We start from the raw sequence: 17,027 nt of genomic DNA on the forward strand, positions 1-17,027 counted from the left end.
TCAAAATCCTAGGTCTCTTTCCTGGGACAAGCTTGCAGAACTGATCCACCAAACTAGATCCAGCTCACCTGCCATGTACTGCGGTCGGTCTGATTTTGCCTCCCCTCTCTGCTACCCCCGCTTTGTTGTAGTCCCAGGCAAGTAGTCCAAACAGAACCATCCTGGCTGAGGTGTCTTGGCCTGTGCCATGCCTTCCCCCACTGAGGAAGATGTGGCATGGCTGAAGCTCCAGGTAGTGTTTTGGCCATGGTCAGGATGATGTCAGGGATGTGACTATGCCCTCTGATGTCATCCAACCTGCAGCAGGCCAGTCAGGGGCCATTCGGCCCCCTCCCCGATGTAATCGTCCCCCACTCTGGAGTCTGCCTGGAAAGTTATGAATAAAAATAAACAATCGGCTAGGCCAGCTAACCACAGGTTTGGTCACACCAATTAACTTAGGCAGCAATCCTATGGGGATAGGCAGCCACCTCTGAATTCGAAGGCGACCGCCTATCCAAGGCAGGGCAAGAGAAGCACGAAGGGATTGTTCCCTCCACGCTTCTCCTGCCCTGCATTTGCGGCTAGACAGCTGATTTCAGCAGGCTAGCTGCGGGAAGGCGGAGCGGACAAGGAGGCTGCCGGATGACACATAGGATGTGTTGTACCAGCAATTCCGCCTTCCCCGCCCTGGAACGCCCCCCAGAGTGCCCCATTTTGGCCACTCCGCGCTCCTCTTCCAAGGGGGGAGCGTAGGGCTGTTCCACACTGCCTGTGAGGTAGCATGGAAGGGGGGGAAGGTTGGTTCATCTGCAAATGTGATAAGCATTCCCTGCACCTCCTCCTCTAAGTCATTAATACAAATGTTGAAGAGCACTGGGCCCAGGACTGAGCCCTGCGGTACCCCACTCGTTACCTCTCCCCACTTTGAGAAAATCCCATTGATAAGCACTCTGAGTCCGATTCTGTAGCCAACTGTGGATCCACCTGATAGATGTTTCATCTAGGTCTGGAAACCAAGCCAGTGAGAAACAGCTGAAAGAGCTGGGAATGTTTAGCCTGCAGAAGAGAGGATTAAGGGGAGAGCTGATAGCAATCTTGAAATATCTGAAAGGCTACCATGCAGAAGACGGAGCAGAACTTGTTCTCTGTTGCTCCAGAGGCCAGGACGAGAGCCAACAGGTAGAAATTGCAGGGAAGCAGGTTTCAGCTAAACCTTGTAAGAAACTTCCTAACAGTGACAGCTGTTCAGCAGTACAACAGGTTGCCTTGGGAGGTGGTGGGCTCTCCTTCGCTGGAGGTGTATGAGCAGTGGCTGGAGGGCCACCTGTCATGGAAGATGTAGTGCAAATCCTGCATTGAGCAGGGGGCTGGATTAGATGATCTCCAAAGTCCAGTCCAATTCCATGACTCTATGAATGGCAACCAGTTCAGCATGTCAATGCTGCATACTTTGGAGGCAGTTACCTTCCAAGACCACCCTATCCTACATGTATTTTGAAAAGATCAATTCTTCACATGGTAAGTTTTGAAACGAGAGTTTTCAGCTGAGTTCTCGAGAGATTAGCTCTGTCTAGCTATGGTTGCGAGTTTCAGAGCAAGCGTGATCCCACCATAGATTTGTATAAGGGCAGTATGATCTTGGCAGTTTTATTTTCAATTCCTTTCCTAATTATGCCTAAAATGGAATATGCCTTTTTCACAGCAGCCGCACACTGGGAAGACATTTTCAGCAAGCTGTCCACCACAACCACCAGATCTCTTTCTTGGTCGGTCATCACTAGCTCATATCCCATTAAGTTATACTTGAAGTTGGGATTTTTTTGTCCCAATATGCATCCCTTTACATTTGCTTACACTGAACAGCATTTGCTGTTTTGATACCCATTTCCCCAGTTTAGAGAGAGCCTTTGGGGAGTTCTTTGCTCTCTTTTTTTTTGTTTTTGTTTTAACCACCCTAAATAATTTGGCGTCATCAGTAAATGTGGCCACCTCACTGCTCAGCCCTGAACTCAGATCATTTATGAACACTGAAAAGCATTGGCTTTTCAAAAAAAGAGATCCCTGTGGGACTCCACTGTTTACATCCATCCACTGGGAGAATTTTCTGTCTGTCTGTCTGTCTATCTATCTATCTATCTATCTATCTATCGCATTTATACCCCGCCTTTTTTCCTCTTGCAAGGAACCCAAGGCGGCTTACATTATCATCATCCTCTCCATTTTATCCTCACAACAACAACCCTGTGAGGTGGGTTGGGCTGAGAGTCTGTGACTGGCCCAAAGTCACCCAGTGAGCTTCCATGGCCAAGTGGGGACTAGAACCCAGATGTCCCAGCTCCTAGTCCAACACTCTTGCCACTACACCACACTGGCTTTATTCCTACTCTCTGCTTTCTGTTTTTTTAACCAGTTACTGATCTATAAGAGGACCTCTCTTCTTATTCCATGATTTCTAAATTTGCTCAGGTGTCAAAAGCCTTCTGGACGTCCAAGTAAACAATGTCTACCAGATCACCCCTGTCCACATTTAATGACACCCAGAACAGATGTTAAGCTAACCAGCCTGTAATTCCCAGATCCTCCCTGGATCCTTTTTTATACTTTGGTGTTACGTTGGCCATTCTCCAATCCTCTGGTACAGTTCTTTGAGAACTCTCAGATGGATACCATCTGGGCCCAGTGATTTATTAGCTTTCAAATTATCAAAAAGGTCAAGAACTTCATCTTTTGCCACCACTATTTGCTTCAATTCCTCAGCCTCCCTTCCTGAAAACATCAGTTCAGGCACAGGTATCTGATCAACATCTTCTTCAGCGAAGACAGATGAAAAGAATTCATTCAGCTTCTCTGCAATCTCCTTGTCCTCCTCTAGTACGCCTTTAACTCCATTGTCATCCAACGATCCAACTGCCTCCCTAGCTGGTTTTCTGCTTCTGATATATTTAAAGACGTTTTTATTGCTGGCCTTGATGTTGTTAGTGATATGCTCCTCAAAATGCTCTGTCGCATTTCTTATTGTCTGTTTGCAACTAGGGATGTTAGAGAAATCCGCCACGGATTCCAATGACGCTGGATTCTTTGGAATCCAGCCTCAGGAATCCGCAGGGGATCGGCCCCACTTACCTCCTCTCCTGGAGGATTCCACGCGGGACAGCACGGCTGCCTCCGCACCGATCGCTATTTAAAAAAAAAGGCGATTGGCAGGATGTCCCCATAGACATATACGCAAAATAGAGCCGTGAATCTTGTGTATAGGTCTATGTGTCTATGCAACGTTCACGGCTCTATTTTGTGTATAAGTCTATGGGCACATCCTGCCGATCGCCTTTTTTTTTTTAATGGAGATCGGCGCAGAGGCGAAGGGCTCCAGTTGCAGGTAAGCGGCAGCCCTCAGCTCTGTGGAATCCTTGCAGAGCGGAGCTGCTCCGAGGGAATTCCGGGGGGGAGGAACGGATCGCCTCCCCACCCCCACCTGCAGATTCCCCACCAGAACGGACGGTGGGGGATCCGTACATCCCTACTTGCATCTCCCTTGTACAAGTTTCTGTTCCTTTTTTTTCTCATTTGAGCACGACTTCCATTTTCTGAAGAAAGCCTTCTTTCCTCTAATGGCTTCCTTGACACTGCTTGTTAACCATGCTGGTGAACTGTTGGACTTGGTGCTACCTTTCCTAACCTGTGCTATGCATTTTAGCTGAGCTTCTATTATTCTGGTTTTGAGTAACCTCCAAGTATTTTGAATAGATTTAACCCTCTTGACTCCCCCTTTCAACTTCCTTTTCACCAGTTACCTCATTTTAGAGAAGTTTCCTCTTCTGAAGTCAAATGTGACTGTTCTGGACTTCCTTGGCAATTTTCCACTTAAATATATATTAAATCTGATAGCACTGTGGTCACTGTTTCCAGTTGGCTTGACAACACACACATCTTGCACTAGGTCCTGGGTGGCACCATTTAGGATTAAATCCAGGGTCGCCTCCCCTCTGGTCGGTTCTATGACCAATTGTTCTAGCATATAGTCATTTAGGGCACTGAGAAATTTAACCTCTTTGTCATGACCAGAACATGAATTTGTCCAGTCAATGTGGGGATAATTGAAGTCTCCCATTTTTACAATGCTTCTTCATTTGGATGCCTCCCTGATTTCATTTTCCATCTCAAGATCACCCTGGGTGTTCTGGTCTTGGGGATGATAGCATGCCCCTAGTATTAAATTACTTTTAAAGCTCAGTATTGTCACCCACAGCGCTTCTGTGAAGGAGTCATACAGAGCGACATTTCCTCCAGTAAGCCCTTCCCAGTCCTTCCTATAGAGTTGATGTCCAGAGATGACCATATCCCACTGGTTCTCTCCATTCCACCAGGGTTCCATAATGCCCACTATGTCTAGGTTCTCCTTTAAAACCAGGCACCCCTTCTCCCATTTGGCTAACAGGTTTCTGGCATTTGCACAGAAACACCTATATGTGGGGTCTCTCCCCAGATGTCTCCAGCATGTGCATCTTTTGCTATGGCACTTGGGATTTTGACTGGCTATCATGTTTCACTGTACGTTCATGACCTATTACCTCCCCATCTCCATTTAGGCAATCACAAACATTTCCATCTTCATCCCATAGGGATGATACAACCTGAACCAGATACTTCCCAGCTCCTGTCGGCTTTCCCCCAGTGCTCTGTTTAAAAGCTGCTTTGCCACCTTTTTTATGTTAACTACCAGCAGTCTGGTTCCATTCTGGTTCAAGTGGGGCCCGTCCCTCTTGTACAGGCCCAGCTTGTCCCAAAACGTTCCTCGGTGCCTAACAAATCTGAACCCCTCCTCTCTGCACCACCATCTCATCCACGCATTGAGACTCCTCAGCTTCGCCTGTCTAGCTTGCCCTGCGCGTGGAACAGGGAGCATTTCCAAGAAAGCCACCTTGGTTGTCCTGGATTTCAACCTTTTACCTGGCAAACTAAATTTAGCTTCCAGGACCTCATAACTACATTTCCCCACATCATTGGTACCAACATGGACCATGATCACTGACTCCACCCCGGCACTATGCACTAGGCTATCTAGACAGCACGTGATATCCGCAATCTTCGCACCAGGCAGGCAATTCACCATGCGGGCTACACGCCCATCACAAACCCAGCTGTCCAAGAGTCTAATAATCGAATCTCCCAGTATCACAAGCCCCCACCCCCCAGAGGCACATCCTTGGCATGAGAGTATTTTTCATCTTCTGAGGAATGGGTCCCTTCTAAGGAATCATTTTCCTCTTCCTCAGAATGACACCCTCCTTCCCTGAGCCCCCCATTCTTTGTGACAGCAGAGGAGCTATCACTCAGGGTTACCTGGCACACCGCACTCAGATCCTCTAATAGGTCCCATCCACTAACATCTCGCCCTCTCTGAGCTTCTCCAAGTCAGCAACCTTGGCTTTAAGGGAACAAACTTGTTCCCTGAGAGCCAGGAGTTCATTACACTGAGCACACACCCACGACTCCTTTCCAGCCGGCAGATAGTCATACCTGTGGCACTCAGTGAAATATACTGGATAGCCCCCACACCCCTGCTGGCTTCCTACCTTCATAACTGGTTTTTATAAGACTGGCTGTAACTGCCTCCTGTTTCTCCTGACATTTCATCGCTGGACTTAAGATGCTTCATCACTGGGGTCCTCACGCTTGGCGAGCTGGACTCCCTCATGAGCCCTGCCCCCTTATACAGCTCTAGCTGGCTCGTGCTTATGTGGAAACGTAGTGTGTCTGTCCACAAGAGAGGGCCCCAAGAACGAGTTTAATTCCGGAACCCAAAACAGCCTCTTTCTATTACCTCATCACACAAAATTAACTTGCTGCCCAAACAACAATACTCTGGTTAAGTTGTTTCATTTTCCCCTCTGTGATGCAAATACAGAGTTAGGAAAACTTTGGGATGCAGGCCAATGACAAATTACAGTGCAATTAAATACTCAGCCCTCTCTTAATTATATAAACCAGGACTGTGTTCATTGCTGCAGAAAACGTCAACAGCAGAAAAGCAGGTTTTGAGCTTGGTAGGGCTGCTTCTGAGTAAGCATGCTTACTCAGAAGGAAGACATGCTGACCACCAGGGACTTATCTCCAAATGCACAAGCATGTCCACTTCCCTGAGCTTTTGGTATTCGGAGGTATGCAACTCTGACCGTGGAGTTTTTATTTAACTCATGTGGCTAGTAGACCTGTCCTTCCATAAGTCTGTGTGGGGCACAATCCTATGCATGTTTAGACAGAAATAGGTTCTACAACTCCCAGCATTCCCCAGCCAGCCATTTCTGTCTAAACATGCATGGGATTGAACCCTTCATCTCCTTTTAAAACCATCTAAGCTAGAGTCTATCACCCACTTGTGCCATCACTTGTGCCATCACTTTGGCAGCAAATTGCATACATTAATTTCAAGTTGTGTGAAGAAATGCATTCTTTTATCTGTCCTGACCGGGAGGAGGTGGTATCCAGGCCATGGAAAGTAGCACGTCAGCTTGGTCTTTACTATTTTTACTATTTAAAGAAGTCTTTTTTTATCCATCACCAGCTGAAACCCAACCTTAGTTTTCTCCCACCCACCTCGCTGCAACCCACCTATCTTCCCCACCCCCCTCCTCTCTTTAGAAACTTGCTACTGAAAGCCAAGAGTGTTCTGAATAAGACTGTGTGCCTTTTCAAAATGATATTGTGTCACAGAGTGAGGGAAATCTGCATGCAGGTGACCATTCCAAAAAAACGACCAAGCGATCTGGCAAAAAAGGAACATGTGACTGCCAAGATAATGGGGGACCCCAGTTCTCAGGCGAAGGCACTAAGTCTATTCAAATGCTACTGGCTGTCAATGCTCAGGGGGAAAAGAGAGAGGAGAGAGAGAGAGAGAGGAGAGAGAGAGAGAAGAGAGCAAATGCAGGGAACAAAAACAGCCTTAAAGTCAAGGGAGGAAATCCACAAAAAGGATCTGAGAGCTGATACAAATTGCATAAGCGGAGAATTATTTAAGGAAAGCTGCTTTCTCCTCTGCTTTCCCAGAGCAGATCCCTTTCCTTTCAAGAGCTGTGCCACAAAGCAAGCAATACACACACCCTTGGAGAAACCAACGGATGTATCACTACATTTGTATTTATTCACTGATGGACTGATTGTCAAGTGCACTGGGAACTCTGCAGGGAAAATCCACACAGGGAGAGACATCAGAACAAGAGAAGAGCCCTGCTGGGTCAGACCAAGGTCCATCTAGTTCAGCATTCTGTTCAGTGGCTGGCCAGGTAGCAGCCTGTGGAAAACCCACAAGTAGGTGGCTTAGTGGTTAAGACGCTGAATTGCAGACTGGAAGGTCGGCAGGACAGCAGTTCGAGACCCAAGTGCCGCGTGACGGAGTGAGCTCCCGTCTTCAGTCCCAGCTTCTGCCAACCTAGCAGTTTGTAAGCAAGAAATTGCAAGTAGATAAATAGGTGCCGCTTCGGCGGGAAAGGTAACAGCGTTCCGTGCACCTCGGTGTTCAGTCATGCCGGCCACATGACCACGGAAGCGTCTTCGGACAGCGCTGGCTCTTTGGCTTAGAAACGGGGATGAGCACCGCACCCTAGAGTCAGAAACGACTGGTTGGGGACACCTTTACCTTTACCTTTAGGGCATGTGTGCAATATGTAACACTCTCCCAGTCGTTCTCCCCAGCAACGGGTATACATAGGCACCTGCCTCTAATCCTGGAGGTAGCATATAGGCATCAGGACCCATAGCCATCAATAGCCTTATCCTCCAGGAATGTGTCCAATCCCCTTTCAAAGCCATCCAAATGGATGGCCATCACTGCATCTTGTGGTAGTGAATTCCACAGCTGAACTATGTGCTGTGTGAAGAAGACCTTGCTATGGACAGGACTGTTGCACTGAGCACAGAAAGACTGTGCAAATTAAGTTTGTTTGCAATGCATGCCTACAATTTTGCATCTTTGATTCAGGTTCAGTCATTCAAGCATTCAGAGAGAGAGAGAGAGAGAGAGAGAGAGATTGATTTTGGGATGGAAGAGAGACATTTTGGGAGGGAAGAGGGGCACAGGAAAAGAAGAGAAAGGAGAAAACATTTAGCAAGTGAAGTTTCTCCTGGCAGGGAGATGGGAGTTATGGGGAAAGCTTAATTTCTGCATGTCGGGGTGCTCTCAAAGGCGGAGGAGCTGGGACAGCAAAATAAGTTGTCAACCTTAGGAAGAAAAGGTAGGAGATCTTTCAGAGCATTTTTATCGAGCAACCTCTTCTCCCTGGAAGAGACTCACGTAAGCTATATTCTGAGAGCATTTTCAAGAAGCACTCCAAGACATCTCTCAGTTGGCTTTTCATGTCCATCTCTGAAAGGTTTGGAATTTTCATACATAATGTGCTTTGCCTAATTTGTATCTAAGGTGGCCGATACAAAGGAGAACAAGGCTCCTACATGTATAACCACTGTGAAATAGAAGAAATGTCAGCAACTACGCTTTTCCTTACCCCTACATGATAACATCTGCCGAAGTCCCCACCTTTGAACTCCTACGTTTACTGAGATGTGTAAAACTACACACTTAAAATTAGACCCGGAAAATTACCAACTAAGGGAATTTCTAGAGGAGGCTTCTATCGCTCCATCACCCTGCCTCATTCACAGAAATTTTACAGGGGAGAATTTTATAGAATTTTACAGCAGGCGGGGCTCCAGATGACATCATCTTCCACTCACAACCCTCCTGTGTTTTCCCACCTACTAGAAACAATCTGTTAAGACGGAAAAGGTGGAATAGCTACACAATTCCTTTTGATTGGTAGTGCTAGGAACTCTCTATCTGGAAGCACCCTACACCCAAGCCACAGAGGTACCGAGGCTAAACCAGTTTTAAAAATGTGAGTGCAATTCTTTGCACACTTACTTGTAGGTTAAGTCCCATTGAAATGACTGGGACTTACCTCTGAGTAAACACATATAAGATCAGCCCGTTTGTTTTGCCATAATAATGAGGATTAGAATTAAAAAAAAAACATTTTGTAGTTGTAACTAAGTTTGCTCTCCATGTATCCAAGTCACCATTCCCCTTTTCACTGTGCTTGATGAAGAGTTCTGTGCCATCAAAAGTTTGCACACTCCTACCCAAACAGAAACATGTATAAAAGACAAGATGATGTATATCTTAAATGAAATTAGCAGAAGGAACAACAGCTCTAGGCTGTGCTATGTGAGTAGGAATTTCATAACCCACGAAGGGGCTCTTAGGATAGAGCTGGGGGCACAGGAATCTCCTTTCTTCCTATGTGGGGAAAATTGTTTCTCATCTGATTGAAGAAGAGAGGCAGACCAAATTAGTTAAGCACAGCCCTGCCCTTATGCAACCTTGGAAGAGAAGACACTATATGTAAAAAGGAACTCCAACCCAAGCTGTCGTTTGCTGAACGAAGTACTGAACACGTTAACCATTTACAGGCCTGTGTTAAGCTAAGCCACAGCAGAATTCTTCATTAACCAAACGGCGGCTGGAAAATGTTTTGGGGAGCTGAGAATCAGGTTGACCAGAAAATCTGGATTTCCATCGGGCTGCACCTGACACCGTCTGGTAATCCAGATGCAGAGAGGTGGAGAGGGCTCTGCTCCAGGCACCTTTCATAACTGTGTGCAAAAGAGGGAATGTGGGCAGGTGCAAAAGTCCCTCGTCTACACACACAACTACTAAAGGTGCAGGAGCATGTCGTTCTGTTGAATCCGGGGAGGCCACCTTTTCCCACCCTAGAAGTCCTTCTCACAATTTAACTTGAACATCTCTTTGTTACCTCCTCTTTTCCCACCGTTACCTGCCAAGATGTACAGCACAACAGCTCTGACAACAGGGTCCTAGTCTTCCACAATTCCCCAACACAAAGACAAACAGACGTAGGAACACTGGAAGCTGCCTTATACCGAGTCAGGCCCTTGGTCCATCTAGCCCAGTATCGCTGACACTGACTGGCAACAACAGCTCTCCAGGGTTGCAGGCAGGATCCGCTCCTAGCCCTACATGGAACTAGCTGGGACCTTCTGCATGCAAAGCAGGTGCCCTACCACTGAGCTACACCCCCTCCCGATACACACTGGAGAATGTATCCTAAGGGAAATGGCCATCCTGGAATTAAGGGGACTGGTGAGTCACACAAGAAGAGCTAACTTCCTCTTGTTTGCCAAGCGTGTGTGAGGGCTTCTAAGCTACTACCTTCTCAGACCTTGAGGAAAAAGACCCATGAGAAGAGAGCAGTTGACACCTTTTGAGGGCTAGCTCTGGTATCTGCTGTACATGCCTTTGGGGCAATAAATATTAAGTTCTCAAATGATATTAGGGAAAAGTTACTGTCACGGACAGCTGTCATTCTATAAAATTAAAGTTGCCAACTTTTTCATCGGCCCTGCCCCTGTGCCTTTAAGCACAGCCTGGCACAACGAAATTTAGAGCACAATCCTATGCACATTTAGACAGAAAAAAAAACCCACAACTCCCAGCACTCCCTAGCCAGCCATGCTGACTGGGGGAATACTGGCAGATGTAGGACTTTGTCCTGTCTAAACGTGCGTAGGATTGTGCCCTTAGTAGACTACACTTTTCTTTCCGGGCATGGAGGCAGTGTGCTGGGGGAAAGCATTACCTGCTTCATTTCTGTATTGAACAGATGTGTAATCTGCAGGAACAGTTAAAAAAAAAGTTGGTTGTTGCAATTTAAGCAACCCTTTTCAATTTGCTGCCTAATTAAAAAAATGGATGCTTAATTACCCTAAAGTAATGCCTCTGGATCCTTAATACAAAAGTGTTTTTCCCTTAACACACTTCAGCCAGCCTTTTCATGTTCACAATTAAGCTGGTTAAAGAGTGGAAAAGGGAAGGCTGCATTTTCTTTTCACTGGCTCACAAAGCTTGAGGCGGCCAAGGAGGCCATGGACACCAATATCCTAATAGGAGGGCCCTGTTATTATTTATTTGTTTGTTTATATAAAATATTTATAAGCCATCCTTCTCAACCACATCCGCCCAAGGCAACAAACAGCAATATGACCATCAAAGTGCAAGAATATCATTGTATATACTGTAATAAAATATAATAAAACATTATATTAAAACTTTAAAATACAAAAAAAACCCAGAAATACATTAAAATATAAATAAAATATACATTAAAAATAAAGCCAGTACAAAACCACTTCCAAAGTTGCAGCAGTAAAACAATAAAACAGCAGCATGCCCAAAGAATACATCGGTTTAAATCCGTTTGAAACAGGGCTTTTGAAACAGGGCTTTTTTGACTTCTACAAATGAGAGCGCCAACTGCACAGTCCTTAAAAGGGAGTCCCAAAAGATAGGGATCGTTACTGAGAAAGCCATCATGGGAACATAGGCAACTGCCTAATACTGAGTTAGTCCAGCAGTTCATCTGGAAGCAATGCTCCAGGGTTTTGGGCACAATTCTTTCCTCACCCTATCTGGCTGGAGATGCCAGGGATTGAACCAGGGACCTGCTGCATACAAACCACGTGCTCTACCGCTAAGCTGCTCCACAACCCCCTGCCTGCCAATCTAACTGATCTTACAAGCACAGATAGGTTCATATGGATTCAAGTGGTCCTTCAAATAACCATTTAGGACTCTAAAGACTAAAAACCAACACTTTGAATTGGGCCTGGAAGCACACCAGTAACCAGTGCAACTGGTACAGAACTGGTGTAATACGTTCTAACTGTCAATGAGCACATGAACGGCCACATGCCACTAGCTGAAGTTTCCAGACTGTCTCCGAAGGCGGCCCCACACAGAGTGTATTACGGTAGCCTAATCTCGATGTAACTTGCGCAGGCAGGAACAAGGCTAGATCTGCTTTCTCTAGGTGGGGTCACAGCTGGAGTGTCAGTCTAAGCTGGTAACAGGCACTCCTTGTTCACTTACCACCGCCTGTGCTTCCACAAGAGGAAGAATCCCCAAAACACAAATGTAGTCCTTCAAGGGAAGTGCAACTCCATCCACAAGCAGTTGCGCCCCTCTCCCCAGATCAGCCAGTTTCCCTACCCGCAGCACCCCCATCTTGCCTGGATTACGCTCCAGTTTGCTCACCCTCACCCATCCCAAAACTGCCCCCAGATACAAGTTCAGGAGTTCCATAACCTCCCTGGAATTTGCAGGTGGAAAAGAGAGGCAGAGCTGCATGTCATCAACATATTGCTGATGCTGCCCTTCAAACCTCTGGATGACTTCACTCAGCAGTTTCACCTAGATATTCAGTAGGACAGGGGGGCAAGATGGAACCTTGCAGCAGCACCTTGTATGCCCAAGGCCATAGGGAAGAACAGGTGTCCCCCAGCACCACCTTCTGAGACTGCCCCTCCAGGAAGAACTGGAGCCACTGCAATACTGTGCCTCCCAGTCTCAACCCAGCCAGGTGCTCCAGAAGAATACCATGATTAATGGTATCAAGATCAACCAAGAGATCCAGGAGAACAAGTTGGTCACAGCTGGTCTCTTGAGCCTCTACCCCCTGGAACTGGAAGGTGCTTTGGACCCATATTCAATAAGCCCCTCAGCATATGAAACAGTTCCTCTGGGTGACATATTGTGGACATGATGGTGGTGGAGAAGTAAAGTTTCTTTGCCATCACCACTACCCCAAGATGGGTTCTTACTTGTGTTTGGTTATATTCATTATGAACCTTCTGCCACTTGCCCTCAAGTATGCTTCCTGAACATTTCATTGCCTACAGCTCCCCAGAATACCAAGGAGCTGACACAGCTCTATGATTTGGTCAAAGATGTCTGGGAGCAGTCATGGCCTGTATCAACCCCTCATTCCAAGGAGAGAGCAAGCCTTCGTCAGGCCCACCTAAAGCTGAGTGAAAATCCCCCAGAGAGGTCAGTTAGCCTTCTGGATTCATCAGTCTCTGACGGCAGAGCATCAAACCCCCACCACCAGCCACTCAGCCTTGCAGAGGCTACAGGCAGCCTGAAAATCAAACTTGATGGGATAATGATCTGACCATGACAACAGAGTCATCACTGGTCCCTCTACCCACAGATCACGGTCCCCTAATTCGTTACAGAAAAACAGATCTAGAGAATGCCCTGCCACCTGCATTGGACCCAAAAATTTGAGGTCGGTTTGTGGAAGCCATGAAATCCTGAGCCAGTCCAACAAGGCGGCCCATAATAGTATGACTATTGGAGTCCTCAAAGACCATCAACCTTGGGTCTTCAACACCACACCAGACATCACCTCCATCAGTTCAGTAGGGAGACTGTTAGGCAGCGAGGTGGGTGGAACACCAAGAGAATCCCTACGCTATCTTGTCACATCCCCTTGTATTCATCTATTAGGCCCACAGATCAACCTTGGCATTCCAGACCCGAGATGCAAGAGCAGAGCACAGCTGAAAGGCAGAGAACTTTGCAAAGGGTTAATACTTTCAGCCAGCTTGCGCCAGTGAGTCAAGCTGCATACTCCATGTCACATGGATGCAGCGCCAGCTCCAGGTTTTGGAGACACCCTCACAGCAGGCCCCCTCCATCAGCACATCTTCCTTCTCATCACCATTTCACCAGCTACTCTCACTCCTCCTCCTCATTGCTACCACTCACTTGCTTGGCAAGTACAGAGCCAGGGAGCAAGTTGGCAGCGGGATCTACCATTCCCCCTTTTCATCGCCACTGTTGTCTGGGCCAGAGTGAGAGCCAGGTGAGGAAGAAGGTCGCAACACTGAAGAGGAGGAGCAACAACTCCAGGGGGCTCTTGTCAGTGAACCCCTGCTGGAGTGTGGGCCCTCGGGAGGTGCCCAACCATGCCTACCCTTGACGCCAGCACCAAGGTCTCCAGCAGCTCCAAGGGCACTGCAGTGATGGAGCTCCCTGATACGGGTACCAGCTCACGAAGCAGGCCTGAGGGCGCCGACTGCTTGGGCCATCCATCCTCTGAAAGTCTCAAGCCCCGCCATCGCAATCGTCAGGGGTTGGGCTTACAGTATCTAATAACAAAAGGACTTAAGGATCAGGCCACAGGTCTACTATGCCCAAATTACTGCTTTCACACCCTTCTTCCTTCCCAGAGGCACCTGGTTTGCTGCGGTGGGACAGGCTCTTTCGGCTCTGAACCCACACAAGCAGGGCCGGAGGGGATTTGCCTTCCCTTGTTGCTTGCTCCCAGCATCTGGTCTTCAAAGATGCCCTGCTTCTGCACCGGGAGGTTGTTTCCGTTTCACCATCAGGGCCAACCGTCGTTGACGGAACTGCCCTCCTCCAGGAACGGTGTGCTCCATTTTCAAAGCCAACGAAACTAGGAGCCTCTGTGGCTGAGATTCTGCCTCCAGGGGAGCCTCGCGGAGAACTCCGGGGAGGCTCGGTTGGTTGGTTTGCCTTGAACGGTGCCTTATGGCAGCCTTTCCCAGCCTGGCGCCCTCCAGATATGTTGCGACTACAACTCACAACTCCCACCCAGCGCGGGGGGGGGGGTGGTACTGGCAGTTGTAGTCAGACACATCTGGAGGGTGCCAGGCTGGGGAAGGCTGCTTTAAGACTTACTCTCCAGGAGAAGTACCTGTCACTCGCCCCCTGGCGAGAGAGCTCTGGGCAGGTTCTAGAAAGGGTTTTTATCTGGCCATGTGGCTGGAGGATTGACCTTCAATGGCAGAGGGGAGGGGGCAGAGAGCTGGAACTACCCTGGCGGAAGGTGCCACGGAACATGGACACGGCAGGAGGCCAGCAAGACCGGTGCCATCTTGCACCAAAGCATCTGGGGTCCGCGTATGCGTGCGCGCCTTGGACGAAGAGCGAAGAGCCCTCTCTCGTCCCCCCAGCGCAGGAGGGCCGGGAAGACCCAGTTCCGAAGCCCACCGTGGGACTCCCAAGCCTCGTGCTCTTTGTCATGGTCGCGCCGCCCCCACAGGGGCCCCCCTCCCCTTCTTAGCTCATCCAGCTGTCCAGACCCCGCTGGAAACTGAAAAACGGACGCGCCTGGAGGCCCCCCACCGCCGCTCCACAGCCAGCGACCCTCCTCGGGCAGATCTCTCCCGGGGGGCGGCGGGCGGCCGTGACCCACCGGGGCAGCTGTGTCCCCAGAGGGCGAGATTCCCGCCCGTGCCCGGCAGCTCCCGGAGGCGCCGTCCCGACCCGCGCGCGCCGCTGCCCGGCGCCTCCAAACGACGCCCCGCGCGCGCGCCGCAGCCGCTCTCCCGGCGCCGCGTCTCCGCGCGCGGCCGCGCAGCAACAGCCCCGCGGGCAGCCCACCGCCGCGCCCCGCCCCGCCCCGCCGGCACGCACCTGTTCGCGCCAATCACGGGGGCGCCTGGAAAGGGGGTCTCTCCGCGAGGCCCGCCGAAAGCGACGGGGCACGAGCCGCGCCGCTCCCGCCGCCGAGACGCCCGGCCCGGCCCGGCCGAGCGCGCTGCCCGCCCCGCGCCCGCCGCGTGGCCCGTTGGCAGCGCGGGGCCGGGCAGCCGCCCTTCGGGCTCCCCGCGCCGCGGAGGCCGAGCCGGGAAGGGGCTGCGCTCCCTCCCCCGCCAGCCGGGCGGCCGCCAGCGCAGACGGGGAGGGCGCCCGCGCGCGGCTGCTGCGCGCCCGCCGCCGAAGGGGGGCCGAGCCGAGGGCGGCCGGGGGGCCCCTCCGGCGGGCTTACCTTCCGCGGCCAAGGTCAACGCGAGCACGGCGAGGCCGAGCAGTCCCTCCGGCGCCATGTGAGCCTCCCGCGGCCCCGGGCCAGACGGAGCGGCCGCGCCGCGCCGCCCCGAGCAGCAGCCCCGCGCCCGGCCGTCCGGCTGCGCCCGGCGGGCTGCGCGAGGAGGCGCCTCTAGCCGCGCGCGCGCGAAGGGGGCCGGCGCTGCCGCTTCGCCATCTTGGGCGAGCGCGAGGGGGGGCCGCGAGGCGCGCCGCCCCGGCCCCGGCCCGCTCGAGGCGCCGCGCGAGGCGCCTCCGCCCGCGCCCTCGGGCGGCGGGCCGCTCCCCGCCCCCGCGCGCGCGCCGCCCTCCCCGACTCTCCCCCTTGCGCGAGCCGCTGCGCCGCCGGGCGGTGGGTCCGGCGGGGGGCGGGGGGCGTCTCGGCCGGAGCGAAACGAGGGGCCGGGCAGGGGGGGCAAGAAAGGGGAGCGGGGCTTCTCTGCTGGCATTTGCTGCTGGCAGCGGAAGGGCCGAGGGGGCGGAGCGGGGAAGCCCGTGAGTCTTTTGCGCCCCCCACCCCCAGGGCAGCTGCCTTGCCCGGCTGCCGCCGCCGCCGCCCGTTCAGCCCCGCCTGCCGCCGCGCCCCCCGCGGAACTGCCCTTGATTTCTTGGTTTGCGTGCAAAACGGTCGTTAGAATGAGCAAGATCCATTAGGCAGGCTGAACGCTCGGTGGCTTCAGGGCGCGCTGCATTTAGGGCCAAAGCCGCAAAGCCCCTGCTTTGCGGGTGCCGGCAGATTCCAGCAGGTGCCCTCCCCGGCAGGCCCACCGTCAGCAGAAAGCTCGCAGGTGGCAGGGCGGGGCGTACTGCTGTTTCAAATAAACAACACCGGACTACATGGACCAAGGGCTCCTATAAGGCCGTGTCTTTAGAAAGGGGCTATGTAGCTGCATGGCAGAGAGGCGGAAGGTCGGGGGTTCAGCCTCCAGCATCTCCTCCGTCAACTCCTCTTTGAAACTTTGAAAAGCTGCTGCTGGTCAGCATGGAACAGGGATCCTTACCTGGGGGCATACGAGGGAAGAGATTTGGTTGTATACCGCTCATCCCACCCAAAGGATAAAATCCAAGAACCTAGATTTCTCCCCTTGGACCCCCCCCCCCAAACTTCACCTACGTCCTGAGACTTTGGGCACAATCCTATGCATGTTTAGACAGGAAAATGTCAGAAAAAACATTCCCCAACCAGCCATGCTGGGAGTTGTGGGACTTTTTCCGTCTAAACATACCTAGGATTGCACCCTAAGTCTGCGTGGTGAGCTTCTAAGTAACAGAGGAGCACTGTCATGGCAAGACAAGGGAAAAACAGGTCCTCCGAAAAAAGTGAGAATCGGGCTTCAATAACCCTAACGTTAAAGAGCTG

General features: G+C 50.8%; 1 protein-coding gene across 1 annotated transcript in view; it reads right to left on the reverse strand.

Annotated features, from left to right (window-relative positions):
- IGDCC4 (immunoglobulin superfamily DCC subclass member 4) overlaps positions 1-15,766 on the reverse strand; it is a 118,869-nt gene extending 103,103 nt beyond the window's left edge. The window contains exon 1 of the mRNA XM_084816455.1: positions 15,630-15,766. Within this exon, the coding sequence (XP_084672581.1) occupies positions 15,630-15,687 (58 nt within the window). The 5' untranslated portion in view covers positions 15,688-15,766. The remainder of the gene's footprint in view (positions 1-15,629) is intronic.
- Positions 15,767-17,027: the final 1,261 nt, after the last annotated feature.

The sequence above is a fragment of the Heloderma suspectum genome, chromosome 11, assembly GCF_057233095.1.
Source record: "Heloderma suspectum isolate Gila_16-S chromosome 11, 16-S_ref, whole genome shotgun sequence".
Lineage (NCBI taxonomy): Eukaryota > Metazoa > Chordata > Lepidosauria > Squamata > Helodermatidae > Heloderma > Heloderma suspectum.